Source organism: Panthera tigris, chromosome B2 (genome assembly GCF_018350195.1).
Source record: "Panthera tigris isolate Pti1 chromosome B2, P.tigris_Pti1_mat1.1, whole genome shotgun sequence".
In the NCBI taxonomy this organism is placed as follows: Eukaryota; Metazoa; Chordata; class Mammalia; order Carnivora; family Felidae; genus Panthera; species Panthera tigris.
Window position 1 is genome coordinate 105,159,451 of NC_056664.1, and position 27,424 is coordinate 105,186,874.

The 27,424-nt window shown below is 39.7% G+C and overlaps 1 protein-coding gene across 4 annotated transcripts in view; it reads right to left on the reverse strand.

Annotated features, from left to right (window-relative positions):
- ROS1 (ROS proto-oncogene 1, receptor tyrosine kinase) overlaps window positions 1–27,424 on the reverse strand; it is a 114,511-nt gene that overhangs the window by 1,582 nt on the left and 85,505 nt on the right. For 2 of the 4 annotated variants that reach the window (XM_015536012.2, XM_042987062.1), the window contains exons 37-43: window positions 26,558–26,720; window positions 24,830–24,894; window positions 23,763–23,892; window positions 17,157–17,254; window positions 16,738–16,941; window positions 15,638–15,772; window positions 8,265–8,428 (exon numbers count right to left, since the gene is read on the reverse strand). In XM_015536012.2, the coding sequence (XP_015391498.1) occupies window positions 8,265–8,428; window positions 15,638–15,772; window positions 16,738–16,941; window positions 17,157–17,254; window positions 23,763–23,892; window positions 24,830–24,894; window positions 26,558–26,720 (959 nt within the window). Of the gene's footprint in view, window positions 1–8,264; window positions 8,429–15,637; window positions 15,773–16,737; window positions 16,954–17,156; window positions 17,255–23,762; window positions 23,893–24,829; window positions 24,895–26,557; window positions 26,721–27,424 lie in introns of all 4 variants that reach the window. The other 2 variants (XM_042987061.1, XM_042987060.1) reach the window with 1 other exon arrangement.

Sequence of the window (27,424 nt, forward strand, 5' to 3'; positions counted from 1 at the left end):
TAAAATACCCCCCTTTAAATTAAAGATTAAGTAATTTAGTCATTTATTAAGATAATATTTATCGGATGCCTACCACATGCCAGGCTGTGTTCTAGGTATCGATGAGGCAAGAATGGACAAAAAAAAGTTGTCCCTCTTTGGGGTTTACATTCTGATGGGAGGAGACAGACAATAAACTAACAGACAACTAAGCCTATGTCAGGGGCTGATGAGCACTATGAAGGAAAATTTGGCAGAAAAACGGAACGAGAAAATAATGGTGGGGGGTGGAGGGGGCTGCTATTTTAGATGAAATGTCAGCGAAGACCTCTCTAGCAAGGTAAAATTCAAGTAGAAACCTGAATTAAGTGAGAGAATTGGACACGTGGATATCTGAGGGAGAACATTCAAGGAAAGGAGAACACCAAGTATGGACTGGTGTGCCTGGTCCCCCTCAACTATCTCCCTGGGATAAGGTACGTTAATACTAATTAGCAAATACATACACCAGCATGCTTATGACCTCATAGGGCTGACAGGGAATGGGTAGGCCTGGCAAGTTTTGATGACAGAGTTGAGGGAGAAAGAAAATAACATGAAAGATAATAGTGATTATTATTGTTGTTGTTAACATAGAGTACGTACTACATACCAGGCACTGTTCTAAACTATATACATATAGGGGCACCTGGGTGGCTCAGTCGGTTAAGCGTCCGACTTCAGCTCGGGTCACGATCTCGCGGTCCGTGAGTTCGAGCCCCGCATGGGGCTCTGGGCTGATGGCTCAGAGCCTGGAGCCTGCTTCCGATTCTGTGTCTCCCTCTCTCTCTGCCCCTCCCCCGTTCATGCTCTGTCTCTCTGTATCTCAAAAATAAATAAACGTTAAAAAAAATTTTTAATAAAAAAAATAAACTATATACATATATTTACTCATTCTTCTATTAAATAAATGCTAGTATTATCCCTGTTTAACAGTTAAGGAAACTGAGGCACAGAGGGGCTAAATAATTTGCCCAAGGTCACACAGCTGTAATTTGAATCCAGATTATGTCCCCATATTCACCCTCCCCAGTGGGAGGGCAGAGCTGCTGTTCTCCGTGAGGAGGAATCAGGTAGGTGGGCAGTGTGCCCTGTAGGAGTCCTTGAAAGAAGACTCTGGACATGTGTGTGGGGTCAGGGTGGCAGCAGAAACATGGGCAGCCAGAGGGTAATCGGCCTTCTTCACAATTATGCTCATATTATTTTGTCTTCTTTACTTAAAGACTGACCTTTTTACGGAGAAAAGTACAAGAACTCTTGCTGAAACCTAACAGCAGAGCTTCTGAAACATTTCACAAGATTCTAGGTAATCAAAAGGGACAAATACACAGTCTAAACATAAATATATAAATGTGTATTATGGGGATGGTTTTTGATCAGTGCTTTTCAACTTCTGAGTGTCAGTACCTAAAAGAAAAATTTATGATCAGAAATACTACTGTTCTTGGGGATGCCTGGGTGTCTCAGTTGGTTAAGCATCTGACTTCAGCTCAGGTCATGATTTCATGGTCCATGAGTTCAAGCCCCACGTAGGGCTCTGTGCTGACAGCTCAGAGCCTGGAGCCTGCTTCTGATTCTGTGTCTCCCTCTCTCTCTGACCCCTCCCCTGACTCGTTCTCTCTCTCTCTCTCTCTCTCTCTCTCTCAAAAATAACCGTTAAAAAATTTTTAAAAAGAAATATTACTGTTCTTTCAGAACATATCATATTTTACAAATCAGAAACATTTCAGGCCACAGATGATGCTCCTTCCTTTGTCCTTATCATCCTTCCAGCAAAAAAGCATCCAAATGTGTGTCGCTAAGGAAGGTGACACCTGCATTTAGCCCTGATGTACACCCAGGCTGGGTTTATTTGGAATTAATTTAAGTGGAAATATGAGGACAAGAAACAACTTCAAAGGACTAAGGGAGGCACCATTATACCTACTTTTTGCCAATGGAATTTAATGGATCTGCATATTTATCAAGTTTCAAACCTGACCTATGAAGCTTATTTTATTGTAAGAGCTTGTGAACTCTGTCCCTGCTCTGTCTTACTAGGTGCATGTTTCTTTTGCAGAACTTCCCACTGGGCTGAAGGACACAATGGCTGAGCTACAGGCTCACAGACTCCTTGCCATCATTTCATGTTCCTCTTCATCCTTCAAACATCATCATAGCATATTGCAAACCACATGGATAGTCACGTAGTGTTATAAAATATCTCTCCCATAGAAATAACTTTATCAGATGCCAAGGTTCGTTAATGCCTAAGTGCTGAATATCTATGGAAGCATCCTGCTGTTATTATTATGGTCAATATGTACTAAGAGCCATTGAGAAACTCATAAGAATAATTTCCTACATATGATAATAGCAATCAAAAATATCAAAAAGTGATAGGAAGAAATAATAGATTTAACTCTAAATAGTCCAGTGACCCAGACTGAGGAAAGTAGGATGTTCCTGAAGGGCTTAAAGAAATTAGACTAGGGGCACCTGGGTGGCTCAGTCGGTTAAGCGTCTGACTTCAGCTCAGGTCATGATCTCGCAGTTCGTGGGTTCAAGCCCCATGTCGGGCTCTGTGCTGACAGCTCAGAGCCTGGAGCCTGCTTCAGATTCTGTGTCTCCCTCTCTCTCTGCTCCTCCCCTGCTGGTACTCTGTCTCTCTTTCTCTCCCAAAAATAAGTAAACAAAAAAAAAATAAAATAAAAAATAAATTAAGCTAAAGGAAAGTTTAGAAAATTTCAAAACTAAAACTACAATATAGGTCTAACTGCTCATGTTGTCAGACGCTTCATTTTCTTAAGTTTAATTCATTAGTAGCATACTGGGAAACTTTCTACCGATACATGATTTAAATTTTTTTTGCCTCTTGTTATTTCAAAAACAATTTTTATACAAGGCAAATAAACTCTTCTTACAAATTCTGGCACCATGTGTCAAAGAAAAATCATTAGCTAACTACTCCACTGGTTTATAGTACTTAGAGCAATATTTAGTAACTTGACCCTGGCAAGCTTTCAGCAATTAGTACATCTTATTGCATAAAGAACTTATGAAAGATGGTGGGGAGGAGGGTGTTTTGTTTGTTTATTTTTGTTGAAAACGAAATAGAAAGCCCGCAGTTCAGACCTTAAAGCAGAGATCCTGAACAAAGATAGCATGTGCTCAGCAAGTCTTTCTTTAAGAGGGAAATATTAAAATAAAGACTTCCAAGCAAGACAGGGTATTTACAGACGAGACATATGCCGGCTGACTGGCTATGTTTAGAACAGCAGAGGAGCATTTAGATTTGTTTCCTGTAGAACTCTCTGGGACTGATGAGGTGATGTTTACAAAAATGTTTGGATGAAGTCACTGGGATATTTTTACTAGATGCCCAGATACGTTACTAATCTTCTTTCCCTATCCCCTCTCTACCCCATTAGGTCAGTAGGACCATAGGATAGGCATGGTATTATTGCTCCTTGTAAGCCTACCCCCCCTTTTTTTTTCCAAAAAAGTCTTTCCAATGACTTTCTTATCTTCTTATGTATCTCCAGTAATAACAGTCAAGACAGACGACATCTTCCTGCTTTGCTAAATATGCCCAGCAGTCTGCAGGGCAGTAAACTATTATTAAACACATTCTCTCTTATTAAAAAGGTAATTAAGTTTAGGCTCCCCTTGAAGGCACTGTTTTGTGATTTCTATCCTTTGCAAATATCCAAACTCTGCCTGGCAGTCTATTTCTTCTCTCTGCCCCTTTTGCTCAGTTGTATCTCCACAACCAAAAACTTTAGTGATTCCCATATCCCTTTCCATTCCTTATCTTCTGGATTTACATTCATTGTAAATAACGGAACAAGAATTTCTCTTCTACTAAAATTGAATTTCTGTCCTGGCACAGAATTGCTTGTTTCTGGCTAAATTATCAAAGTTTGGTTATATTCCCTGTTAAGCTCTTCCTGCTTCGTTATTGTGCATGTTTGTCTGCTTCTGTTTTTTGAACATTATTTAAAATTTTAATTCACTCTGCCAACCATGTGGCATCTAAATAACCAGGATAAACTGGTGTATCTTTTCTAGCAAGCCACAAGTCATAAGTTCTTTCACTACACCTAGCTGCCCAGCACACTATTAATAACAAATTGGGGAAAGTGTGTGGGTATGTTCCTCACCACAGCCATGTCTCTGTGAAGGCTGAGAGCAAAGGTTCTGGAACAGAAGCCATATACCAGCCCCACCTCAGCAGTATGACCGTTGGCAGGTTGCTAAACCTCAGTCTTCTCATCTATAAAATGGTGATATAATAATATCCATGTCATAGGGCTATTGTGAGGATTTAACGAGTTAACCCACATAGCACAGTGAATGACACATAAAAAGTACTAAAATGAGATTAGCTAATATGACAATTAAAAGTCATTCCCAAAAAAAGTTTTGTTCTACGTATTTAATGTGAGCATTGTTACTTATCTCGGCCTCACGGATGAGCTAAGTAATGCAACATAGTAAAAAGGTCTTAAGTGTTCATAGAGACTTCTGGTAGAGGCTAAGGTAAAGCTCAGATCTCGGGCCCTCCTAAACCCATCATGGCAGCCTCTATGATTTTTATAGACAGTCTGCACACGTTAGAAGGAAAGGATTCCGTAAGTATAGAGTGAGATTTAAAATACAAGTCAACTGTAAAATCCTTACAGCCCTCTGGAACTCTTTACTTCTGCAGCATTTGACCACTCCCTCCTTCATGAGCCTCTCTCTTTTGGATTTGACAATACTCTCTTATGACCTTCCTGTCCCCTTCTGGCTTCTCTCGGTCCACCATCTTTCTTTGTCCATCGCTAATATATTTATTGGCTGTTCCTAGGTCCCATCCACCATTCACCTCTCTTCTTATTTTATACACCCTCGTTGAATGACCTCATCTATACCCTTGACTTCAACTACCTGTATTTACAGGACAGACCTTTCAGCTGAATACTAGGCTTCTTCACTTATCCCATAACCAACTCCAACCAAACACGTGCAAAGCTATTCTTCCTGCTATGCCGCCCATCTTTGGAAACAGCACTACTCTTTATGTACTTTCACAAATCACTGGGACTCACCATTGTCTCCTCTCTCTGTCACTCAATTAGATGCCAAGTATTACAACATCTACCTCTGGCCTTCATTTCCTCCTCTCTACACCTATTATCATTCATTAATTCAGCTTCCATTAATTTCCAATTTTTTACCTGGTTATTTATGTACAACCACTATCCCTCCAATTTCATCACTTGCCATTCCCCCCCCCCCACAACTCCTGTGTGATAAACTACATGCAGTTTGGTGAACACCCCCATTCACTGTTATCCCATGCCTTTCTACATATTGTTCCTTCCACCCTGAAATACTATTTTTCTGGCCTCCCTGCAAAACTCAGCTTGGAAATAACCTCTTCCCAGTGGCTTTTATTGACTCTCTGACACACAGTATGGATTTGGCATCCCTCCTCTGGAGGCCAACAGAATATGGATTCCCTCTCAATGGCAATAGAGAATGCCTCCTGGATTTCTGAAAAAGATATAGCATAAAGTCATCCGCTCCCTGAATCCTTACACATCATCTCACTTATAAGAAAAAAAAAGTATAAAAACTGACCAGAGAATCTATATCCCACTCATTTCTCTAGATTACATAAATTTTATCTCTAAATCCAACCAATACATATATAAATATATATAAATGAACATTTCTGTCAATGGTTGTATATGCCTATAAAATATCTAAAAGCATATAACCAAATTGCTAACTATGGCTAGCATCAGAGAGTAAGAATAGGGAAGAAGTAGGAGACTTTGCTTTTTAGTCGTTTAGATCATGTTATATGCTTTTCAACAACAAACAAAAATCACTTTCATAACAAAGATCTTTAAAATGTAGACACAGTTATAAAATAATATAGCAAGAGGAGTTACTATGAGCAATTGCTGGAGAAGTTCAAAGGAAAACTGGAAAGGACTCAGGAGTCATTTTGACGATTGACGTAAAATAACATAGAAACTATTTTTTAAACCCTTAAAAAGATAATAGTTGTGCTTAATTTTGGAAAGTCTACTAAAAGGATATTCACAAACAAATTCAAATCTGAGTCTTATCAGTTAAGCGCTGCTTGCAGAAGTAAGAGCAGTCATCTAGTTGTGAGGGTACCAAAAGTAAGAACGAGGCCAGGCAAGAGCAGGTTCAAATGGCGCCAGCAAAACACTAGGGATAGAGACATCATCCTATGACAAGGAGAGCCAATGAAAGCAGCACTCCTATTAAACTTTACATACAAAGTTAAAGAAACTGACTCTAAAGTTTCTCAAGGGAAAGAAATATTCTTGCCTCCTTTTTTTTTCCTTAAAGCAAACCCACTGGAATACATTAAATGTAGGTGCTTAACACGATGCCTTGCAACAAGTCAATAAGTATCTGTTGAAATAATTTTTCAAAATTCTTACCGAATTGCATTTAGAAAAATACGTTAAGTAAACACTTAGAAAACGAGAAGGACTTGATAGTGTCTAGAATGGGTTACAATCTGTTTTTCCTTATCCTGTGGGATTGTCACCCAGGCACGTGTCTGTACAGAAACCCCCAGAAGGCTGGGGCTGCTGCAGCAGTTGTAACCCCTCAGGGCTCGGTCACTGGAGGTGAGAAGACAGGTGCAGCCCGTGTGAGACCATGAAGAAGGCTCAGCTGACGAGGGTTACGACGCCCGCTCAAGACAAGCACAGCCCTTTCCAGTCTGTCGCTTGGCTCTTCACGTTAAAGAAGCCAAACCACCAGTTTTATTTCCATGCATGTCATGGATCCTAATTTACCCCAAATATGTATTCAGAAATACAGCATGCAAGACAAGTAGATGTTCACCCTGTGCTGCTTACTCTTCCCTGCTATTTATTAGTCAAGTGCATCACTCCACAGAGGTCTCACGCCCGACTCCACGTCGGTCTTCAGCCTCTTGTAATCAGTTACCACAAACACTAAAAGGCCTGATTGCTGAGAGATTTCTGACTCATGGTCCATCTTGCCAGCTTTATTTTTAAGCAAAAATGTCTGCATTCACAAAGGGCCCTGTGAACATTTAATGGCTGGAAGGAGTTCTAGAGCAGCTGGAGAGGATCATTTGACAATTCAGTTTTCTGCAGCCACGTACGCAGAGGTATAATAAATCTGATTTTGAAAATGAATTAAGTGACTGCTGTATTTTAATTCCATTTTGTGCCTTTCACTGAACTAAAAAAGGTTAGTCTGTCTATCCCAGTTGAATGGTTCCAAAGGATCATTGCCTTATTTACAAAGTTCCTAAAGTTGTGGTATCAGACTAGACCTTCACAAGGCGTGGGCCACTACAATAATCCTAGCAAAATTCCTAAGCCAACGATTAGACATACGCACAGCAACACGGATGGCTCTTAAAAACATAGTGTTCAACGAAAAAGAAGAGAAGCTTTACAAACACAATAGTATCTGTGTGTACAAAACGGTACGCGTTTTGTAGCAAAACATACAAATGAAAAGATGCACATTAAAGACACTAGAATGGTTGCCTGGCAAGAGGAGGGAGAAACTAGAACAGGAGAAGAGGGAGATAAAAGGACTAAACAAACAAACAGGAGTGAAGCCCTGCATACACCAATGATCATGATGTACCATCAACTAACAGTCTATAATTAACTCAGCTCTGTACTTGAGGGTGAAACGGGTATGAGGGGTGGAGGGGAAGGAAAATAGATCTCATGAGAATATAGTCTAACATGTTCATTCTCCTCCTTACTATCTGAGATTGTAAAGTCCAGGGGCCATGTCACTATTCTTTATTATTTTTTTTAATTTAGTGCCCAATTCAAAATAATTTCCAGGGCCATGCAGGTGTCTCAGCCAGTTGAGTATCTGATTCTTTATTTTGGCTCAGGTCTTGGTTGCAGGGTCATGGGATTGAGCCCTGACTCTGGCTCTGTGCTGACCATGGAGCCTACTTAAGGTTCTCTCTCTCTCTCTTTTTCTCTCTCTCTCCCTCTGCCCTTCCCCCGCACATGCATGCATGTGTGTGCATTGCCACGCTCTAAAAAAATTTTTTAAATAAAGAAATCGTAATAATTTCCAAAGAGGAGTACAATGAATACATAGTACCAGTATATTCTTCTTCTTCCTCACCATAAAATGTCTTCTATGTATATATATACCCCCATTTTAACCTGTTCAGTTCAGACTAGAGAGAAAACCAGAAAATTCTGAAAAAGAATCAAACTTACATTCAAAGCCCTCATTTATGACTCCACTGGGGTCTGTTTCTTCTCTGCGTTGAGAAATACTATTTAAGGAAACATTTTTGAATAACTGAAGCTGATCTTGTATTTTGTGGAAAGTAGGTCTTTGGTCAGGTTCTTGAGCCCAGCATTGGGTCAACAGATTCCACCTGGATACACAGGTAAAGGCACAAAAATAAGTGGTGATTGGAGATCATTAGGCAACCAGTACTGATACCCCAGGTAAGGTCATTTCAGAAGGCAACAAATTTCAGTTATTGCCAGTTTTCCATAATTAGTATAAATAAGCCAGAACAAAATCTTTGGTTTCCACTTAATAGTGTCTTCCAATATTACTACCTTTGTTAGATAACACCTTTCTTTCAAAAAGCCATTACTTTGAACAGTCATTAACCCAAATAAATAAATAAAATAGATTGTTGGAAAATGATTGCTTAACACGTAAGGGCACTAACAGCTATAGAAATTACCGAAGAATATGAAGACTTTACATTCATACATTGATATCTAGAACAAAATCTAAGATTACTCTAAACCACATAGATCTTTAGCGGCAGAACCCGAGGTAGAAACCACATTCAGTTCTAATGCTTTTAACTCCTCATTATACTGTCAAGTTAAGTAAGAGACTCAGTTTCCTCAGACATTAGTAGCTGGTTTATTAAACATTATTTTTTCCTTAACAGTTGTATAAGAAATATCTGTGTAACACTCTTAACTGTGTTCATTCATTCAGCAAAGACTTGGAAACTTATTATATACTGGGAGTATATAAAGAGCTAGGGATGTGGTTGTCCTCATAGAAATACATATAGTAAATGTAAGAAGGTGACAAAAATTTATCTCACTACAACTCATATGAGCTGGAAAAAAAAATGTAGCTCTTTTATATTGTCTGCTACTAATTAGGTCTTTCTTAGAGCCTTCACCTAGAAGGAAAAAAGTTAACCTCGTTAAATACAATGGTATTTAAAACCTGGTGCAATTCAATATTTTAAACAATCTTTTTAGGTAATGCTCAGTCTTTTCTGGATAATAACTCAACCTCTAATTTTAGTCTATTCCTACTCCTTCTGTCTTCTTCTAAAAGATGGTGGCAGGATATATGTTGGGTGAAAGTCTTACGTGACTTATGATGGCACAGTGAAAAATTCTTTGGACTGCACTGTGCCCTCCAGATCGTTGCTGGTCTCAGAATAGAATGATCAGGAATTCAGTAAGGAGTGACTGGTCTGGTCCATTCTGCAGGCATCAGCTGCTATCTGCAGTCTCCGATTTCTTTACCTTTGTATCCTTCAGCTCTCCCCTCCCCCCACCCCACCCTCCCACTCCCCCACCCCTCCACCCCCGCCCCGTGAACTGGTCTTCCCTTTCCTCTCTCTAACCATAACCATCTCTGAGACTGCCTCATGCCCTGTATATGCTGACAAGGCCCAGGGAATCCCTACCTGTTTCTGTTGTGTGACTAAAGGATGCTCCTTGCCCTAATGTCTAGCTTTCAACAAAATGTCCATGCTGAATGGGAAACAAAGGAAGGTGGGAAGTGCAACTTGACCTTCTCTGTCTGGACATGCCCTTCTACCTTACTCATGATGCTGGGTCTCCATGTCAATGGGATGAGGCTGGCTGGGGAGTCCCCAGCTCAATGATCAGCTTGCCATCCTCCCAAATTGGGAGAGGTGGGCAGTTTTCCACCTTTAGTCTAACTGAAGCTTACATAGAAGGTTTGTCAGGACCTAGATATCCAACATCTTCACCCTCCAACCTCTATCTATCAAGGTCTCTTCTTCCTACACTTCCTTAGGGCTTCGAAGAAATGGGCTTCTACTACTCCCTCTTTTTAATTAGATTATCCTTATATAGAATTATAGGTTCTAGTCATTCAAACCTAGCATTTAGCATACTAACAAGAAGCTAAAGGATTCTAGATAACCACTCCTTCCTCCAAACCTGGCTTTCAAGTCTACTGATTTACTAAAAAGGTCAAGTACCTGCTTTTTTTTTTTTTTTTTCTTACTCTCTAGAGCTAGAAGGCATATTGGGGACAGGGAGAGAAAAACTGGTAAAGAAATGTAAGATGGAAAGTATTTAAAAATATTAGTACTACTACATCAACAGATTAATATACAATTACAAATTACAAGTTCTAAAAAAAGTACTAAAGAAAACAAATGTGAGATCTAATAGAGATGGAACATTTTTAGTAAGTTGCTGTCAGAAGGACACTCTGAAAAGGTGACATTTAAGCCAAAGAACTTCGTAGGAAAATAAGATGCTAGTCACGGGAATAGGGTGGGGATGGAAGTCAGGGAACACATTAGAAGAGGGAAAAACATGTGTAAATTCCTAAATTAGGAAAGAACGTGGCTCATTTTAGAATCTGAAAGAAAGCCAGCTTGGCCGAAGAGCAGTCATTGGAGGGGGAGAGTGTTAAGAGAGGAGATCGGAAGAGGAAGGAGAAATCATGCAGGTCTCACAGGCCAGACTAGGAGTCGGATTTTATGGCACTACAATGGGAAGCTGTTGAAGGTTTTTAAGAAGGCATGATCTTACATTCTTAAAGAAGTTACTCCAGCTAATATATGTGGAGAGTGAGTTGTAGAGGGGAAAGTTAGAAGCAAAGAAGTTATTAAAGAAGACAAAGTGAGAGATCATGAAGGTATGGACTAAGGTAATGGCAATGGTAGTAGAGTAAGGATGTATCCAATCACTAGACGACAATGACCAAGAAATCATTACAGGTACTGTACTCAAAGTAGCTAGTGTCTATGTTAGAAATTATAATGGAATCTCCATTCCCTTATAGTATGGTGCAAAGTCCACTTCTGTCTCATTTCTTGACAAGCACTTCAGGTCAGAGTTAGTACTCAAAATCAGAGTATTATGGGGAAATCTAATATTGGTCGATTTTCCAGTATTCATCTGACAACTTCACATATATTACAAGGAATTTACATTCTGGATATAGAATGTGAAACTTGACTCTATTTCTTAAAAATGAGAATCACAGCCGAGAACCTACCTTTTATATATTTCTTTATAACCTCTCATTTAAAAATAGGGATGATACAAAGATTTGAATGAAGGATGATTAGACTCTGAAATAAAATAGTACAACTTATATGGAATCATGAAATTTAAACCAATATTTAAAGTAGAATCTTGAGGAGAAAGTCTAATTCACCACAGGAATCATATCCCTTCTGAAAATAAAGTTGTGATTCAAAGTTATTGCCAAAATGTAAGTAGAATCTTTCAAGACTTGCCATATTTTAATTATGGAGTTTTTTTACTTATTTATTTATAAGGTGTCTCGTTTCTACAAAGGACTCAAGATACTTAATGAAGATTATTTAGGAGAGAAAAGACAAAGCAAGAAATGGGGCGCCTTGGTTACTTAGTTAATTAAGCATCTGACTCTTGGTTTCAGCTCAGATCATGATCTCATGGTTGCTGAGTTCAAGCCCCACACCAGATTCTGCTTGGGATTCTCTCTCCCTCTCTCTCTCTCTGCCCCTTGCCTTCTCTCTCCCTCATTCTCTCTAAAAATAAATAAATAAACTTTTTAAAAAAGTGAGACAGAACAAGGAAAGGGAGAAGGAGGGAGAGTGGAAGGAAGAAAGCCATCCCTTCAGTTGCCACCTAGCTAGTCTGTTTCTCATCCACTCACACTACCCTCCAAAACTTCAGCCTCTTGTTTAATCCATGTAAAGTATTTAAACAGACTTTCCTCTTGTCTTTCTTCTATGGATGCTTTCATTTACATTGAACCCAATCATTATTCTAAACTTTCTGATGGCAAAAATATATGACCTGATAGTATATCAAATCTTCCTCTCCCACCATCCAGGAATGAACATGGAATTGCTCTAGATTAAGAAAAGAGGAGCTTTATAAAGCAACAGTTATTTAAAAGTAAAGCGTACAACCTGTGCTCTGAAACAGCATTAAGCTGGCAATGGAATGAAAAGGCTTTTATGAATTTAACAGCTTCTAAAAAATGGATTACTTAGGGTGCCAGAGTGGCTCAGTTGGTTGAGCATCCCACTCTTGAGTTGAGCTCAGGTCATGATCTTGAGGTTTATGGGTTTGAGCCTCACATCAGGCTCTGCACTGTTAGTGCAGAACCTGCTTGGGATTCTCTCTCTCTCTCCTTCTCTCTCTGCCCCTCCCCTGCTTACACTCACTCACTCTCAAAATAAACAAATAAAAACTTTTTTAAAAACTGGATCTCTAATATCTTTCAGATAAATTAATAACAACTATATGTTTGGCATCCGGTCTTCCCTCACAAATATGCACTTGTCACAATTCAATATCATGTATTCGATACCTGCACTAAGTTTTAGTTACAAATCTTCAAGAATGTTACTTTAAATAAATTTACAGGTCATTCACTTTGTAAAAATTTCCCTACCCTGGTTTTTCTAGCTAGGTAAAATACTCACTCATACTTGAAATATCTCACTTGGCTAAATGTTCAAGTTCAAATTCCTCCATTCACTATGCCAACCCTTTACTCTTCTTTGCCTCATGGGTTTTTAAAATAGCATGAGACTCATTAGCCATGTGCATTATTGGTCTCTATGAGTATTAAAGTCCTTGGATTCATAAAGCAATCAAAATTCAACAGATGAAAATTTCATATCATCTTTCAGTATTAAGGGGATGAATTTCCATAGGAATTGAAACAAAGCACATAAAATACAGTTTTGTAAGTATTCTCTTACTCACTATGCCCAATCCCAGAGAGACTCAGCTAGCATCTAAATGTACATATCTTTTAAGAGGTAAAAATAAGATGGTGAACCTTCATGTTCTCCCATTGTTGCCTCCTACGTATGAGAGACCGTCCAGTAATTCCAGTTGCCCCTCTGATACATCCATCACAGAACCCCAAAGAGCTCGCACTTGAAGTAGGTTGCCCTTTGATCCCGTTTCTTCTCAAGAGTGGTGTGGCTGTTGTGCAAACTGAAAGTTGAAGAGAGTACTGAGGACTGGGCTTTCCACCATACATCCCAAGCTACGGAAAGAAGGGCAGGAATGCTCTGAACTCCTGCATTCCATTAATAGCTGAGCACAACGTGGCCCTGTATGGACTCACCTGACCCAGAGTGCATCCAGGTGCTGAGCATTTAGGCAGTGAATGGAAGGTGCAGCATGGCTCAGTGCAGACTTTCAACCCTCTAAGCTGGGCCTGTGATCTCAGAGAACTGCTTCAAATAAAAATCAGTTCCCTCTGTACTCTAAGGAGAGTAGTTAATCTTTATCATGACAACTTAAGGCCACGGCCAGATTGAATGGCATGGCTGAGAGATCCATTTCCTAGCACAGCTTGTTTTCCTGGTTGGCAACGGATCCTTAACCCTTCCCAGGGCTCTGAGAGCATGTAACACTCGGGGGTGGGGGGGTGGGGGTGGCTGGGAGCATTGTTGACTTTTTAATCACAGATGTTCAAATGAACTTCAAAACCACCAATGGAAAATTTTGGCTTTAAGGAAACTACATTTTTATAAAGTCACAGCAATAATGTGTTCAACCAATGAATTAGTCAAGATAAAGTTATGTAGAATATTAAGTTATATATTTATATAACTTATATAAATATATGCTTTATAAACATATAATATCAATGTTGTGTAGAGTATATGTTTCTGCCTATAAATAGGAATGTTCTTCTAAGCAATTTTCTAGGATCTCTTCCTCCTCCTTCTAGTTGCGTTTTGGGATCCATTTGGGCAAAGTCCAACATACCTACGTTTTTCTGCTCCACAACCGCCATGTAATCATCCACCTCCATCCTCCCCATAATAAAGGTAGGTATGATTTGCGTCAATCAAAATGTAGAATTCTGTGATTGAATCCTAAACTGTCTACCCAATAAAACTGAGTCATTGTGATGAGGTACCCTCTAGGGGGGAAAGAGGCCAGATAAAATTCTAATGGGATAATGCAAATTTTGTGCAATAGAAATTCTAGGGAAAATTTCTGAGCATTTGACAGATATGTAAGAGCTGCACAGCAGTGGTTAGTTTGCTACCTAATAAAAATGTATTTCATGCTTAGGTATGCTGGGGATTTCCTCAAGCCCTAGGTCAAAGGCTTTCCATTTTTGTATAATTTCTTACTTCTAATTTTGAGAATTGTTTCTGTCTCCCCCAAAAGGATCACAAATCATTTTTGAGCACTGTCGCCAAACTTGGTCAGGTATGTGTACATCTGATCTCCCTGTAAATGTCCCAGTAAAAGCTAAATCAGAAAGAAGCAGTGACTCAAATCTTCTTATTCCGACTGGAAGATTTAAATAATACAAAACCATTCACCAGTAGAACATCCAACCAAGGTGCCCGGTTCTTAATCGTCTTTTGGCTCCAGTCTGAATAATCCTCTAAAATAACACAGCATAGTCAAGGCAATACAACCACGGTGTGTATCCGCATACTGCTAATTCCTTTTGCACTTCTCTGTACCACACAGTTTAGCACTTTATTACGTGTTGGCTTGTTATCCAACTGTTCCATGTGTGTTTCTTCTCCTTCAAAATACATTCTGAGACACTGAAGCGCTGGGGCCATTAGTTAGATACCCATGTATTCCAGACAATGCATGGCATGGTACTGTGCACATAACAGAGGAGTTTATACTTGTTCAGCACTTGTTCCTTTCCAAACATGTCTTGGAAAAAGTTTCAAAATTTGTTTATTTCTGCTGACGTTCTTCACAAGAAGGTAGATTACTACTCAGCAAAATAACTGAGCTTATTTTTCTTTTGTAATTAGATCAAAATCACCTACTCTCCTGAGAATCATGAATTATTAGACTTCAAGAGGAGCCAGGATCAGTTTGATAGAGTCACTAATACTTAGTCACTTTGAGCTCAGTTCATAAATAGATCGCAACCTGTATAACTTTTAGTAGTACTATATCCCAATATCAGCTGCACCAACAAAGGCAATCCAACTTTTAAACAATATATTCCTCTTTGATGGAATCTCTTAATATGCAAATAAAGATGTTAGCCAAATTAGATCTTCCAAACTCAAATGAGTATGTGTGTATATATACATACACACACAAGCCTTTTATTTATTTATTAGGATTCATCTCTCAAAAGTATAAATATATTCTATGCTTCTAAATTTTGTTTCTGAAATGAAATATCATGGATATATATAAAAGAGACCATCATGTATTTAGTAAATTAAATGTTACAATCAACTTACATTTGATGTAGACAACACAAATATCCAAATTCCAGTTTTTATTTTAAAATACCATGCCAATGAGGCATAAGATTGCATAGGCACATGTGGTTTTGTTGTTGTTTTTAGGTGTTTATATTAGCATAATTAACTTACAAATCATCAGGACAATTTCTCGGTGGCTGCAGTCTCCCTCCTGTTTGCACATAGTTTAAAACATCAAGGTTGGAATGAGCTGGATAAGGCTGATGACCAAGAGTTAAAATCTCCCAAATCAGAATTCCAAAAGACCTAAGGATGTTAAAGAGTTTACTTTAATTGTACTTACTACAAGCATCATGTTTACAGTAGTTTCTCCAATGTAACTATTCCTGGGACTATCTGGGTCTACTTTGTGATTGGCATTATTGGCCCCATAAAAGGCAAATGGGAGACTTAAAAGCAAGTTGACCTCAAGAAAAAGTAGAAAAAGCAACTGCCTACTAGCAATACTTCAAAGGTGATAGGTGATAGGAAGGCTTAGTGGGGACACACACACGCACACACACACGCACACACACACACACACACACACACATTTTTCCTTCTCCCCAGCTGAAACTGCACCACAGACCTCCACTAAAGGTTTGCATAGCATCAATATGCAGACTTACATGGGGATAAGCAAGAAAGCAGTTCACCCTTTTCTCCCTGACTTTGAATGCTGGTAAACGTGGAGGGGAAAGGCATGAATGTGAACTGGCAACACTGGGGGCCAATTTTATCTCATCACCAATTTTGCCTATGGCCAGTTCAGCTTGAAAGTTATTAAACAAATCTTTACATTTTGAGTAGCTCTAATCAAGATTTGGGATCAAAAAGCAAAAATGAGGGATCCTATTCTAATACTAAAGAGATGTCCAAACCTCCTCAATGTCATAATGTTTTTGAGATGCATGATTTAAAATCTACCTATAAATTAACGATCATACATGCCAAAAGAGTAGGCATTTGGACATATACTTGGACATCAATTCATATGTACCAATTCCTATTAGTCATAGCCTCTATGCTTTTGGACTGTGATAAAATACTTGAAGCAAATGTTTATATTTCACATATACGTGTAAGACAACGGATCAAAACTAATTAGGGTGAGAAGGGAAAATATTGAGATCCAGGAATAGTCTCACCAGGTTAGATGACCTTTTAAATTCCCTTCTGGCCCTGACATTGGGTGGTTCTGCCCAAATTTCTCCGTGTCCTGTTAAACTCACCATACGTCAGACTGAGTAGTGAAGATTCCATCCATCAAACTTTCTGGAGCCATCCACCGAACGGGGAGTAGGCCTTCCCCTCTCTTTCTATAATAATCATTTTTATAGATGTCCCTTGCGAGTCCAAAGTCCCCAATCTTCACTACCCGTGATGGACTGGTATAGTCTTTCACAGAGACAAGGCAATTCCGAGCTGCCAGATCCCTATGGCAGAAGCTGTATTTAATAATGCTAAGAATAAAGTTCCAGAGATCAGACAAGTAACCCAAGTCGGTCTTTAGAGAAGGGAGACTTTTTACGGAAACGTTTGCTATTTTGAAGTAATGAAAATGTTGAATTACCCTATATGTTTTACCCAAACTGCAGGTAATTGTTGTGCCGATGTCCGTAGGAACCTTGTATCTAGAATATCACTGTACCTGTGAATGAAGTGCATTTGTTCCAAGTAGACACAACCTTTTGAAATATCCACACACAGATCTACAAGGTCAACCAAGGTGAGTAAAGGACCATGAAACTGTAAGAAATGAAAGAAAAGTTACAGGTACTTTTACAGTTTGTACAAAACATATACATATACATATGTACACACACATATGTGATGTCTCAAAGGTATTTTTAGTTATGGTTACAAGAATTCAAATAAGGAGTAAAAGAACTAGGTTTACATACTTTCTACTGAAATAAACATAAATAAGACTATTTTTACTAAGCAGAGGCAATATCGGATCTTTATTGGAAAGATCTCAGGGTGTCAGGTCATACAGACCAAGATTTGAAACCTAGTTCTGGTACTTACTAGTTGCGTGAACTTGTTTACATTGTTAAATTCATTAAGTAACTTTCTCATTTGTAAAATGGGAGTAACACTGACCATATAGGAATTGAGATAAGATATGTAATCTGGCTGGTATATAACAACTTAATAAATAGTAGCTGCTGTCCTAAGTAGTAATAATGCTAATTTAATCAGTGCTTAGCTAGTTTAGTCATTGGCCCAATGTCACACTGTAATGTCAGTCATGACAATGGGCTTGTTTCTCAGGTGAACCCCCATCTGTCAGCAATTGTTAGCAATACTCGAGTTCAAGGTCACAGATCACTCCTCTCCTCCATGAGAGCCAGCATGAATATATAGTTGAGCCTATACTGCTTGCAATGATTTCAACATGAAAAAAAGCCAGTTGAAGTTTTTATTGGCACCACATGGAAAAAATGCAATATTCCTTCCTCAAGGCTACATTCATATATTGTCTTTCCCTTGCCATTTCCCTAAAATAACCCTAGTTCAGGCCTTTATCGTTTCTATCTGACACATCCCAAACTTGTGTCCAGCCTCTTGTGCTTTAATCAATGCTCTTCGTTGTGACATACTGCCTGTGGAGTCAATTACAGGTTCCAAAGCACAGCCTCCATGGCAGCCCTGGGCTGCACCGGTCTCTTTTTGCCTCCACTTATGACCCTAGTGTCTCTTCTCACAATCTGTGCTTCAGTCATGCTGGGACACTGGCAGTCCTTTATCCCTGCTCTGCATTTCTCAACCTCTCTTTTTTTTTTTTTTTCAATATATGAAATTTATTGTCAAATTGGTTTACATACAACACCCAGTGCTCATCCCAACAGGTGCCCTCCTCAATACCCATCACCCACCCTCCCCTCCCTCCCACCCCCCATCAACCCTCAGTTTGTTCTCAGTTTTTAAGAGTCTCTTATGCTTTGGCTCTCTCCCACTCTAACGACTCCTTTTTTTTTCCTACCCCTCCCCCATGGTCAACCTCTCTTCTTTAATTCTGCTATCATTCTAGAATGCCCTTATTCTTGATTTCCATCCACATCCTTCATTGAGCACCTCAAATGATTCCCACCTTCCCTCAATTTCTCTTAGATGAGTGTTTTTACGTGCTGCTCCCCCTTGCTTCCCCCAACAAGCCCATGTCTTGTCCCAAAACTAAGAAGACTCCTCATGTTCTTGGACTCAACATTGCCATGGTCCTGCTCAACCGTACCTCAATCCAACACCAAGTCTTGATCTTACTCCCAAGAATCAATCCCCCCACAACACTGTTTGGGTCCAGCAGACACCAGACACTGGTCTCTTGGCCTATGTCTGAGTCCCTGCTGGGGGTCCCGACTGGCTCATTGGTTCCTCTGTGAGTGGAAGCCTGCTTTGCTATTGGCAAAACCCACTCTACTGAAGATGTTCCTCACTTTGAACCTTGCTTCTGAACTTCAGTGTGGTGGCTAACACCACGTTCCCTGCCAACGGGTTTTTAGAATGCTGCTTGCCTGCCTCAATCTCTATCACTTGCTCCTGATAGCCCCTGTGACAACCTGTTGGGATACCCCCATGTTGGGTCTCCTTGATTCCAGATGCTGCTGCTGTGGGCTCACCTGTCATCTTTCTCTTGCCAGCCTCCCCCAAGGCACATTCAACCTCCACCTGGGTCTGATCCCAGCCATGGCTTTTCATGACTCACATGGAAAGGTATAGTTTCAGAGACTGTTCTATCCCCTACTTTAGTTGTGTCTCAAACAGAAGACCTCCTCCATGAAGCCTTCCCAGGACTCCTCAGTTGGAAATCATCTCTCTCCTCTGTGTTCACAGTATATTCTCTATTGCATTCCAGTAGGCCCTCCCACTTTCTATCTTAAATGAGTTCTTTATATTGACTTACCTCCCTACCATGTGGCAAGGTCCTTGAAAGAAAGAGTCACAGCCCTCACTATTGTATAATAAACATGCAGCAAAAAATGGATAACTTGATGGTATCTGACTACATATTTATACTGTTTTGATGGGTTGGTTTTTGGTTTTGTCTTTTACTTTCTTCCATGTGAATATAATCTTAGGATATCAAAGCTAAAAAGAGCCTGAGGACGTTGTCAGTTCAATACCCCATTCTAAAGACACAGAAACTGTGGTCCTGAAAATAAAAGACTAAACTAAGGTTTATGGGCCTACTTGCAGTCAATTTTTCTGTATTAGACCCAGCACTGTAGTCTCGGAGCAGGGCTAAGCAGAAGGATGCTTGCGGCCCTTCTGGAATGTTGCCTCTGAGCACGTCCTGTGGAGAGAAGGCTGCTTCCAAATGAGCTGAGCATGATGGGAACATAGAGCCCGCAGTGTTCTGGCACTCAGCACCTAACAGCATCCTGTTGTCTGGCTGGGGTGAGGGCAGTGAGGCATGGAAGCTGTCCTGGGCTGGAAAGGCAGTGGAAGAACTCTTGAGGACCAATCAGCATAACCATCAGGCCCCTGACTAAATAGGAATAATTTGGAAAGAGCAGGTCCATATTTTTATTTAGTCTTTATCCCCTCTTCTCTACCCAAAACAAACAACATCTACAAATAAACTTCTTGTTAAAGATGGAGGACTCAGGATGTGCATTTTTAGTTCTACTCCCTCTCCAAACCTTACTACAATGGCAATATAGGGGAAATGTGTATAACCACACAAGGATAAATGTATCAGGAAACTAGATTTAGTGCACGAAACATTTTGGGAAAGGGAAGCAGATGGAAGGGTGGTCATTCAACAGAGCCAAGAGAGCCTGGCTGCCTGCAGGGGGGAAGACAAGAATTAAGCTGTGTTTCACTATAAAACCCCCTAAGGCTCTGCAACTGGAGATAGCAGGTATCTCTGGATGTAGGGGTGTGGGGCAAGGCTGGAATCAAGAGGAATGTTTAGAAGTATATTTTAGGAGCTAACTAGATCCTAGACCCTCCCATGACAGCAGGAGGCTTTCCTCTTCAAAACACACACACATACACACACACATACACACACACACACACACACACAAACACACACACTGAACCAGAACAACTCCACGTTCAAAGATACCAGTCGCACTAGGGCTCTGTGCTGAAAATGGAGAGGAAAATTAAACAAGAGTCCAGATACTCAGCCTTGAGACCTCCACCCCCTTCCCATCTCACCTCCCTGAACTGAGGCTTAGGCATTTATCACTCAGGCAGGAGACTAGCAGATTCCCCCTCTGGTGAACCTGGCGTGTGCCAGGAAAGACACACAAATACTGTCATTTGAGGATTAGGGAGACCCCCAACAAGAAAGCAGGGTCCCACATAACAACCAAAAGGAAGCTGCCACAGACACAGCTTCCAGTCGACTTCTTAGGCCTCACTGTCAAAGAGGAAGACCAGCCACAAATCACCAAACATTTGAGAAAAGCTTCTCACATTACAAACAGATTCCAGAACAAAGAGGATAAAGGAAATCAGGACAATGCAGGAAGCAAATTAATACTTAAAAAAAACCATAATTAGTATCTTAGGAAAGATTAGAGAAGATTTTTCACCTATGAAAAAAAACAATACTATTTTAAGAAGAATGAGTCTGTGGAAAATTAAAATTTTTAATTTTATTTAAAAATTTATGGAAATCTACCAGAATTGAGAGCAAAGATACAAAAATGTAGAAAACAGGAGAAAACAACTATAGAACAAAGGATAAAACAGAGGGTTTTTCTAGAACCAATGGTGTTTCTAGAACAAGGAAGCAGAGGGGACAAAGAATTTTATTTATTATCCCAAAAAATAACATAGGGGCGCCTGGGTGGCTCAGTCAGCTAAGCATTTGACTCCTAATTTTGGCTCAGGTGATGATCTCACGGTTCGCGGGTTCAAGCCCCACATAGGTCTCTGCGGTGACAGCACAGAGCCTGCTTGGGATGCTCTCTCTCCCTCTCTCTGTCTCTGCCCCTATTACACATGCTCTCTCTCTGTCTCAAAATACATAAATAAACTTTAAATAATAACAATAATAATAATAATAATAGTAATAGTAATATCCCAGAACTGAAGGAGGTGATTTTTCCAGGATGAGTGTCCAGATTGGTTTAAAAAAAAAAAAAAAGTACCACACATAAGAAGTTCCTAAACTTTTCCAGAGAGGAGGGGCAAAAAGCAGATCACTGATCATCAGTCCAGGAATCAGAATGGCATAAGACTTCTTTTTTTTTTTTTAATGTTTATTTATTTTTGAGAGAGACAGAGACAGAACGCAAGCAAGGAGTGCTTCTCAAAAAGAGGAGGGGAAAGGAGATTTTTCCTTCAGATGCTTGTTTTCTCATGCTTTCTCTCTTCTAAAAGAGAACAAAGAAGTCATGGAATAGAGGAAGGTAAGGTCCAGCAAGGAAATCACCAAGGTAAATGTGAAGCAAAGCCCTGGGATCACAGCTAGTCAGCTAACCCAGAGGACAAGCACCACACTGCCTCTAGGAGGAAAGTGTGCAAGAAAAACACCATTAGGTGCTGGATCATGTGATATATTTAACATCTACATTGACAGAAGTGTTACAATTCTGTCCAAGAGTTTAGTTAGGTATACAGAAAACTAAGCAAAGGGGGGAAAACAAGAGGCATTTATTATTTTAGCCCAAGGGGGGAATAAACCCCACAATCACAGTATTTGAATAACTCAGCTGCAAGTAATTGTCATAGTAATGTAAATCTGCAATACTGATTTATCTGAAAAGTGTGACACAGTTTTTGATGGGTGGAGCTGGTGGGGTTGGGACTGATAATGAGTAAGTCTAAGAGAGTTAAAGCCTCACCTCTCATAGTAGGTAGTCAGTAGATTTCCCCAAAGACTGAAAATTCAACGTGCAGCAGTATAAACAGAGTTTGTAGGGAACATGAGGTAAACACCAGAAGAAATTGGACAGATCTGGGATGTGGGGATGAGATAGTCTTTCTTTCTTTTTTTTTTTTTCAATGTTTATTTATTTATTTTGAGAGAGAGAGAGTGAGCAGGGAGGGGCAGAGAGAGAAGGAGAGAGAATCTCAAGCAGGCTCTGCACTGTCAGCTCAGAGCCTGATGCGGGGCTCAAACCCATGAACCGTGAGATCACGACCTGAGCCAAAATCAAGAGTAGGATGCTTAACCGACTGAGCCAACCAGGTGCCCCCAAAATAGTCTTTCGCTATAAACCTTGTTATATATTTCAAAGTTTTAGCCATATAATGTGTACTTTGACAGAAATAAAAACAAATAATAAAAAAATAAAAATAAAAATAAATAAATTTTTTTTTGAAATCTACGTTTAAATATTAGTTACTTGTTTTGTCTCATGTGTTTCTCATTGGAGATAAAAAGTAGGTTCCCACAGGTGCTGTCACCCCTGGCCCTCATTCCACGGTGTTTGCAGTGCCCGCGCTGTTCCAGGCACTGCTGTAGGTAAGCACAGGGGAAGGGGGGGTGGGCAGAACTGCTGACCGGGCTTGTTAGTGTGACCGTGGAAGAGAAAGCAAGGAACTGGATGGATGGCATGAAGGAGGAGATAGGAAATCAAGAATTCAGTTCTGGCCAACATAAGTTTAAGATGCCCATTAAAATCCAAACAGGGGCAGCTGGGTGGCTCAGTCTGTTAAGAGTCCAACTTCAGCTCAGGTCATGATCTCGCAGTTCATGAGTTCCAGCCCTGAGTAGGACTCTGTGCTGACAGCTCAGAGCCTGGAGCCTGCTTCAGATTCTCTGTCTCCCTCTCTCTCTGCCCTTCCCCTGCTCATTCCCTTTATCTCTCTCTCTCTCTCTCTCTCTCTCTCTCTCTCTCTCTCTCTCACAAATAAATAAAGCCATTAAAAATTAAAACAAAATCCAGATATGCCAACTGGGTAGGGACATATAGTTCTCAATAAAGACATAAGGGGTTGCAAATATCAATTTGGGACAGACAGGCATAGAGATAAAGTGCGGAGAAAGATGTGCCTTTCCAACTCCACACAATCTCTGTTCTCCAGAAAACATGATTCTGGCAGTGAGGTACCTATTTTCCCATTAAATACTAAAAACAGGCTCAAATAATCAGAAAATGCCAGAAGTTAGCCCAGGATTCTAATTGTCTTAATCCAAATGAAGGAAATACAAGAATTCTTTCTACAGAAGTCTTCAGAGGTTCTACCATCAGCCCAGACTGAATCAGCCTATTGAATTTAAATACATTTAGCAGGAAATTATAGAGCATTTGCATTACAAAACCAATACCGGGACCCCATTTCCTACCTTTGTCATGCGGGCTTTACGCAAATAGGTAAGAAGGTCTCCTCCTTCCATCAGTTCCAGGATAATGTACTGGGGTTCATTCAGCAGACAAACTCCAAGCTGCTTCAGAATGTTGGGATGGTTAAATTTGCTAAAAGGTGGAAAGAGACAGACAGGATGTTGTGACAGTAACAGGCACCCTGGCTGAGAGCCTTTGGGAAATAGAGCAATTCTTTATCGTTTCCTCCAAAATTCCTGTTGTTGTTGTTGTTGTTGTTCTCTAATAAATGGAAGTCTCCTTTTCCCAGTACTGTCCTGTGTGCCTGCCTTAGAGAGATGATACGGCAACCCCTAGTGGCCAATGCATACCGATAGAATAGGGTGATCTTTAGAAAAAACGTTTATATGAACTATTTCATGTTTTGGAAAAGAAAGTAATTTTAACTAGTATCCTTCTTCAAAAGATATTTGAAAGTATTACCTTTTGGGTCATCATAGGTATGGAATGTTATTCTCTTCCTTTTGGAGAAGCAAGTCAGACATGCAGGTTTGGCTTCAACCAACTTTCTCAATGCATTAAAGCCAGTAAGCCCTGACCTGCTGATTAGAACCCACAGCATGGATCCCATAGACTACTGCCTCAGGCCATCCCTTTAAGATGCCTCTGAGCAGTTTTCATGACCAGCAACTGACTCTACCCTTGAAGACAAGTTTACCAAGACAGAGGATATTTTCCCTGACATCGTTGTACTTAGAGCTCTCCCTTCCTCCGTCTACTTGACCCATTATCACATGGTTCAAAGAACATAAGCATGCTTAAAGCTAAACAGCTTCAGAAGTCACTTGAACAACACACTTCTTATCGAAGGTAAAAGAAGAGAAGACCTTTTGCCTGAGGACTGCCTTTTGAAAGACTGGCTTCTGTATGATACTCATCACTACAGACTATTTATGTTTAAACTTGAGCCATGTTTATTTTGGGCATGATCTGTTACGTCAGGTCATTTTGAATGTTAAAAATTTACCAATCGGATATAAAAGCTTGCCACTCCTACCAAGGAAAAATTAATCCAGAGCTGCCCCAATACCTCATCAGATGTGCCTCTTTCAGGAATTCAATCTTCTCCTGGTCTGTGGAGCCCTTCTTCAAAGTCTATGCAACATAAAAAGAAGCCAGGAATCAGTATAGCAGACATTTCTGGGCTCAGTGGGTTAATGGAGACCATCTTTGTTTTGTTTTGTAATATTCACCCTGACAGCTGGAAACAGATCATGGGTAATACGTGCACATGTGCTCTGTAAACTTAGTTAAAGTTAGCCCGTGTTATACCCGGTGTTCACGTGAGAATACCTGACAGATAAAAGATTGAGTATCACTTAAACAAATTCTCTCCAAAATGTAGACATTTTTACAAATTTGGTATGTAGGTCAGTTTCTTGCTTTTCAAAGTTTTCTACTCAATATCTGTTTCCCCCTGCATCCTTGTTAACAATACTCAATTTGTTTCTTAGAGGCATGATGCCCAGACCCAAACAATTGGTCTAAGCTAATCATGAAAATTGTGTTTTGTGATTCTCCGGCCTCCCTTGCAAATAGGGGCGGTCATCTGACTCAATTCCGGTCAATGAGGTATAAGGGGAAAACTGCTAAAAGGGGAAAGAAGCTTGTGGAAAACTTTCACTTTTTGAACATATACGTCTAACGTTATCCTTACCCTTTCCCTTAACCTGAATGAAGATGTGATGCCTGATCTTTGGCAACCATCTTGGGACCATGAGGCAACACACATGTACAAAGTCAAGAGAATTTCAGATTTACTGGTTCTGACGTAACACAGTACTGCACAAAGCCAGCAGTCCTCTCATTAGGTGAGAAAAATAAACACTTGTCTACACCAGTTGAGGCTACAGTAATTTAAGTCCTTTTAGATGATATCATTTGGAAGCGGAGAAGATTTTGCTAACTTTTCTAGTTGTATAGCCCACCCTCAAAGCAACAAATTCCTAAAAAGCAGTGATTAGGATATTGCTCAGTTCCATAAAGGATTCATCATCCCTCAATCAAAACGTTTTACACAAATATGAGAATATACCCAGTGCTTCCTTAAAACTACATTAAATACACCATGGTGAATAACCGTATAGTACAGTGGTCAGCAAACTATAGCTTACAGAACGATTCCAGCCTGTCACCTATTTTTGTACAACTTGAGATCTGAAAATAATTGTTAACTTTTAATTTTGTATTTTCCCAGCTTTACTCAGGTATATTTGACATGTTACTTTTTCAAATGTTTGGGGGAAAAGTAAAAAAAAAAAAAAAAAAAAGAATATTTCTTAAAACATGAAAATTATATGAAATTCAAATTTCAATTCTCATAAACAAAATTTTACCGGAACACAATCACACTCATTAGTTTACGTATTGACTGGAGCTGCTTTTGCACCGCGATGGCGGAGTTGCATAGTTAAAACTGACACCAAATGGTTAACAAGCCATCATTGTTTACTATCTGCCATAGAACCTAAGACACTGAGAAGGTGCTTTTACAACCCCCATTCTCTTGTAAGTATATTTGCAGGGGAAAACTGCCTGCTGAGTCTTAGCAAATTAGTAACTTTAGAGGTAAGTGAATTACAGGGCTTATGTAAGAAATGGAAGAAAAATTATAATTTCTGGAGTCAGGCGTGGACTTCCACCTTCTACCAGTTCTCTTTCCAGTTAAGATCACTCATGTTTTATTATAGTTTCGTCCATGTAAATTCATGTAGATATGTTGAGCCAGCATGTCAAGGAATGAAAAGATCCACGTTACCTTCACTGCTACTTTGGTTTCTCCACTTCCAGCCCCTAAGATGTCTACTGCTGTCCCTTCATACACTTCTCCAAAGGCCCCGCTTCCCAACAGGAGACGCAGAGTCAGTTTTTCCCGAGGGAAGGCAGGAAGACTTTCAATCTCCTCTTGGGTTGGAAGAGTACTGGAAAACAATATTTTTGGTTTCCCAAAATACATCTGGTTTACAAGTTGGTGTTGGTGTCAGTGTTTGAGAAATAAAGAGTATGAGAAAGAGAAAGAGAAATCTCATGACTTTGCAACATTGTTCTGTGTAATACAGCGATGTGGAATTTTGTGTTTCTATTCCTTCCCTATTCCACCAACCAGAATATTCCTGCCCTATTCCAAAACACAGACAGAGCATGTCACTTCACTTCTAGGCACCGTTATCTTGATAGAAACATGCATATGCGTGCATTGCCTCAAGAGTTTTAACTGTAGTTTGTTTTGTTAAAGTTATGAGTTATTAATTTCTTTGGGTTATCAATTCAAAAAGCTATTACAGATTAGTAATAAATACATCTGGGTTTATGAGCCTAAAAACTTTCATGTTAACTATTTCACACACCTGATCTCTTATGTAGAACAACATTTAGCATGACCACAAAAATCAACTCTTTCTCCATAAGGTTAACTTTTAGAAGCCAACTCTCACCTGGAATATTATGAGGGGGGAAAATTGTCTGAATTTAAAATGCTTTGAGTTTTTGAAACAGAATCTTGAATATAGATTTGCAGAGTATTTTCTCAAGGAAAAGTCACCTCTGAATCACTAATTTAGATCGCCTCTATGTCTACTTTTAAACTTCCATCTTTATGTCTTGGAATTATAAATTTCAAGGCCTA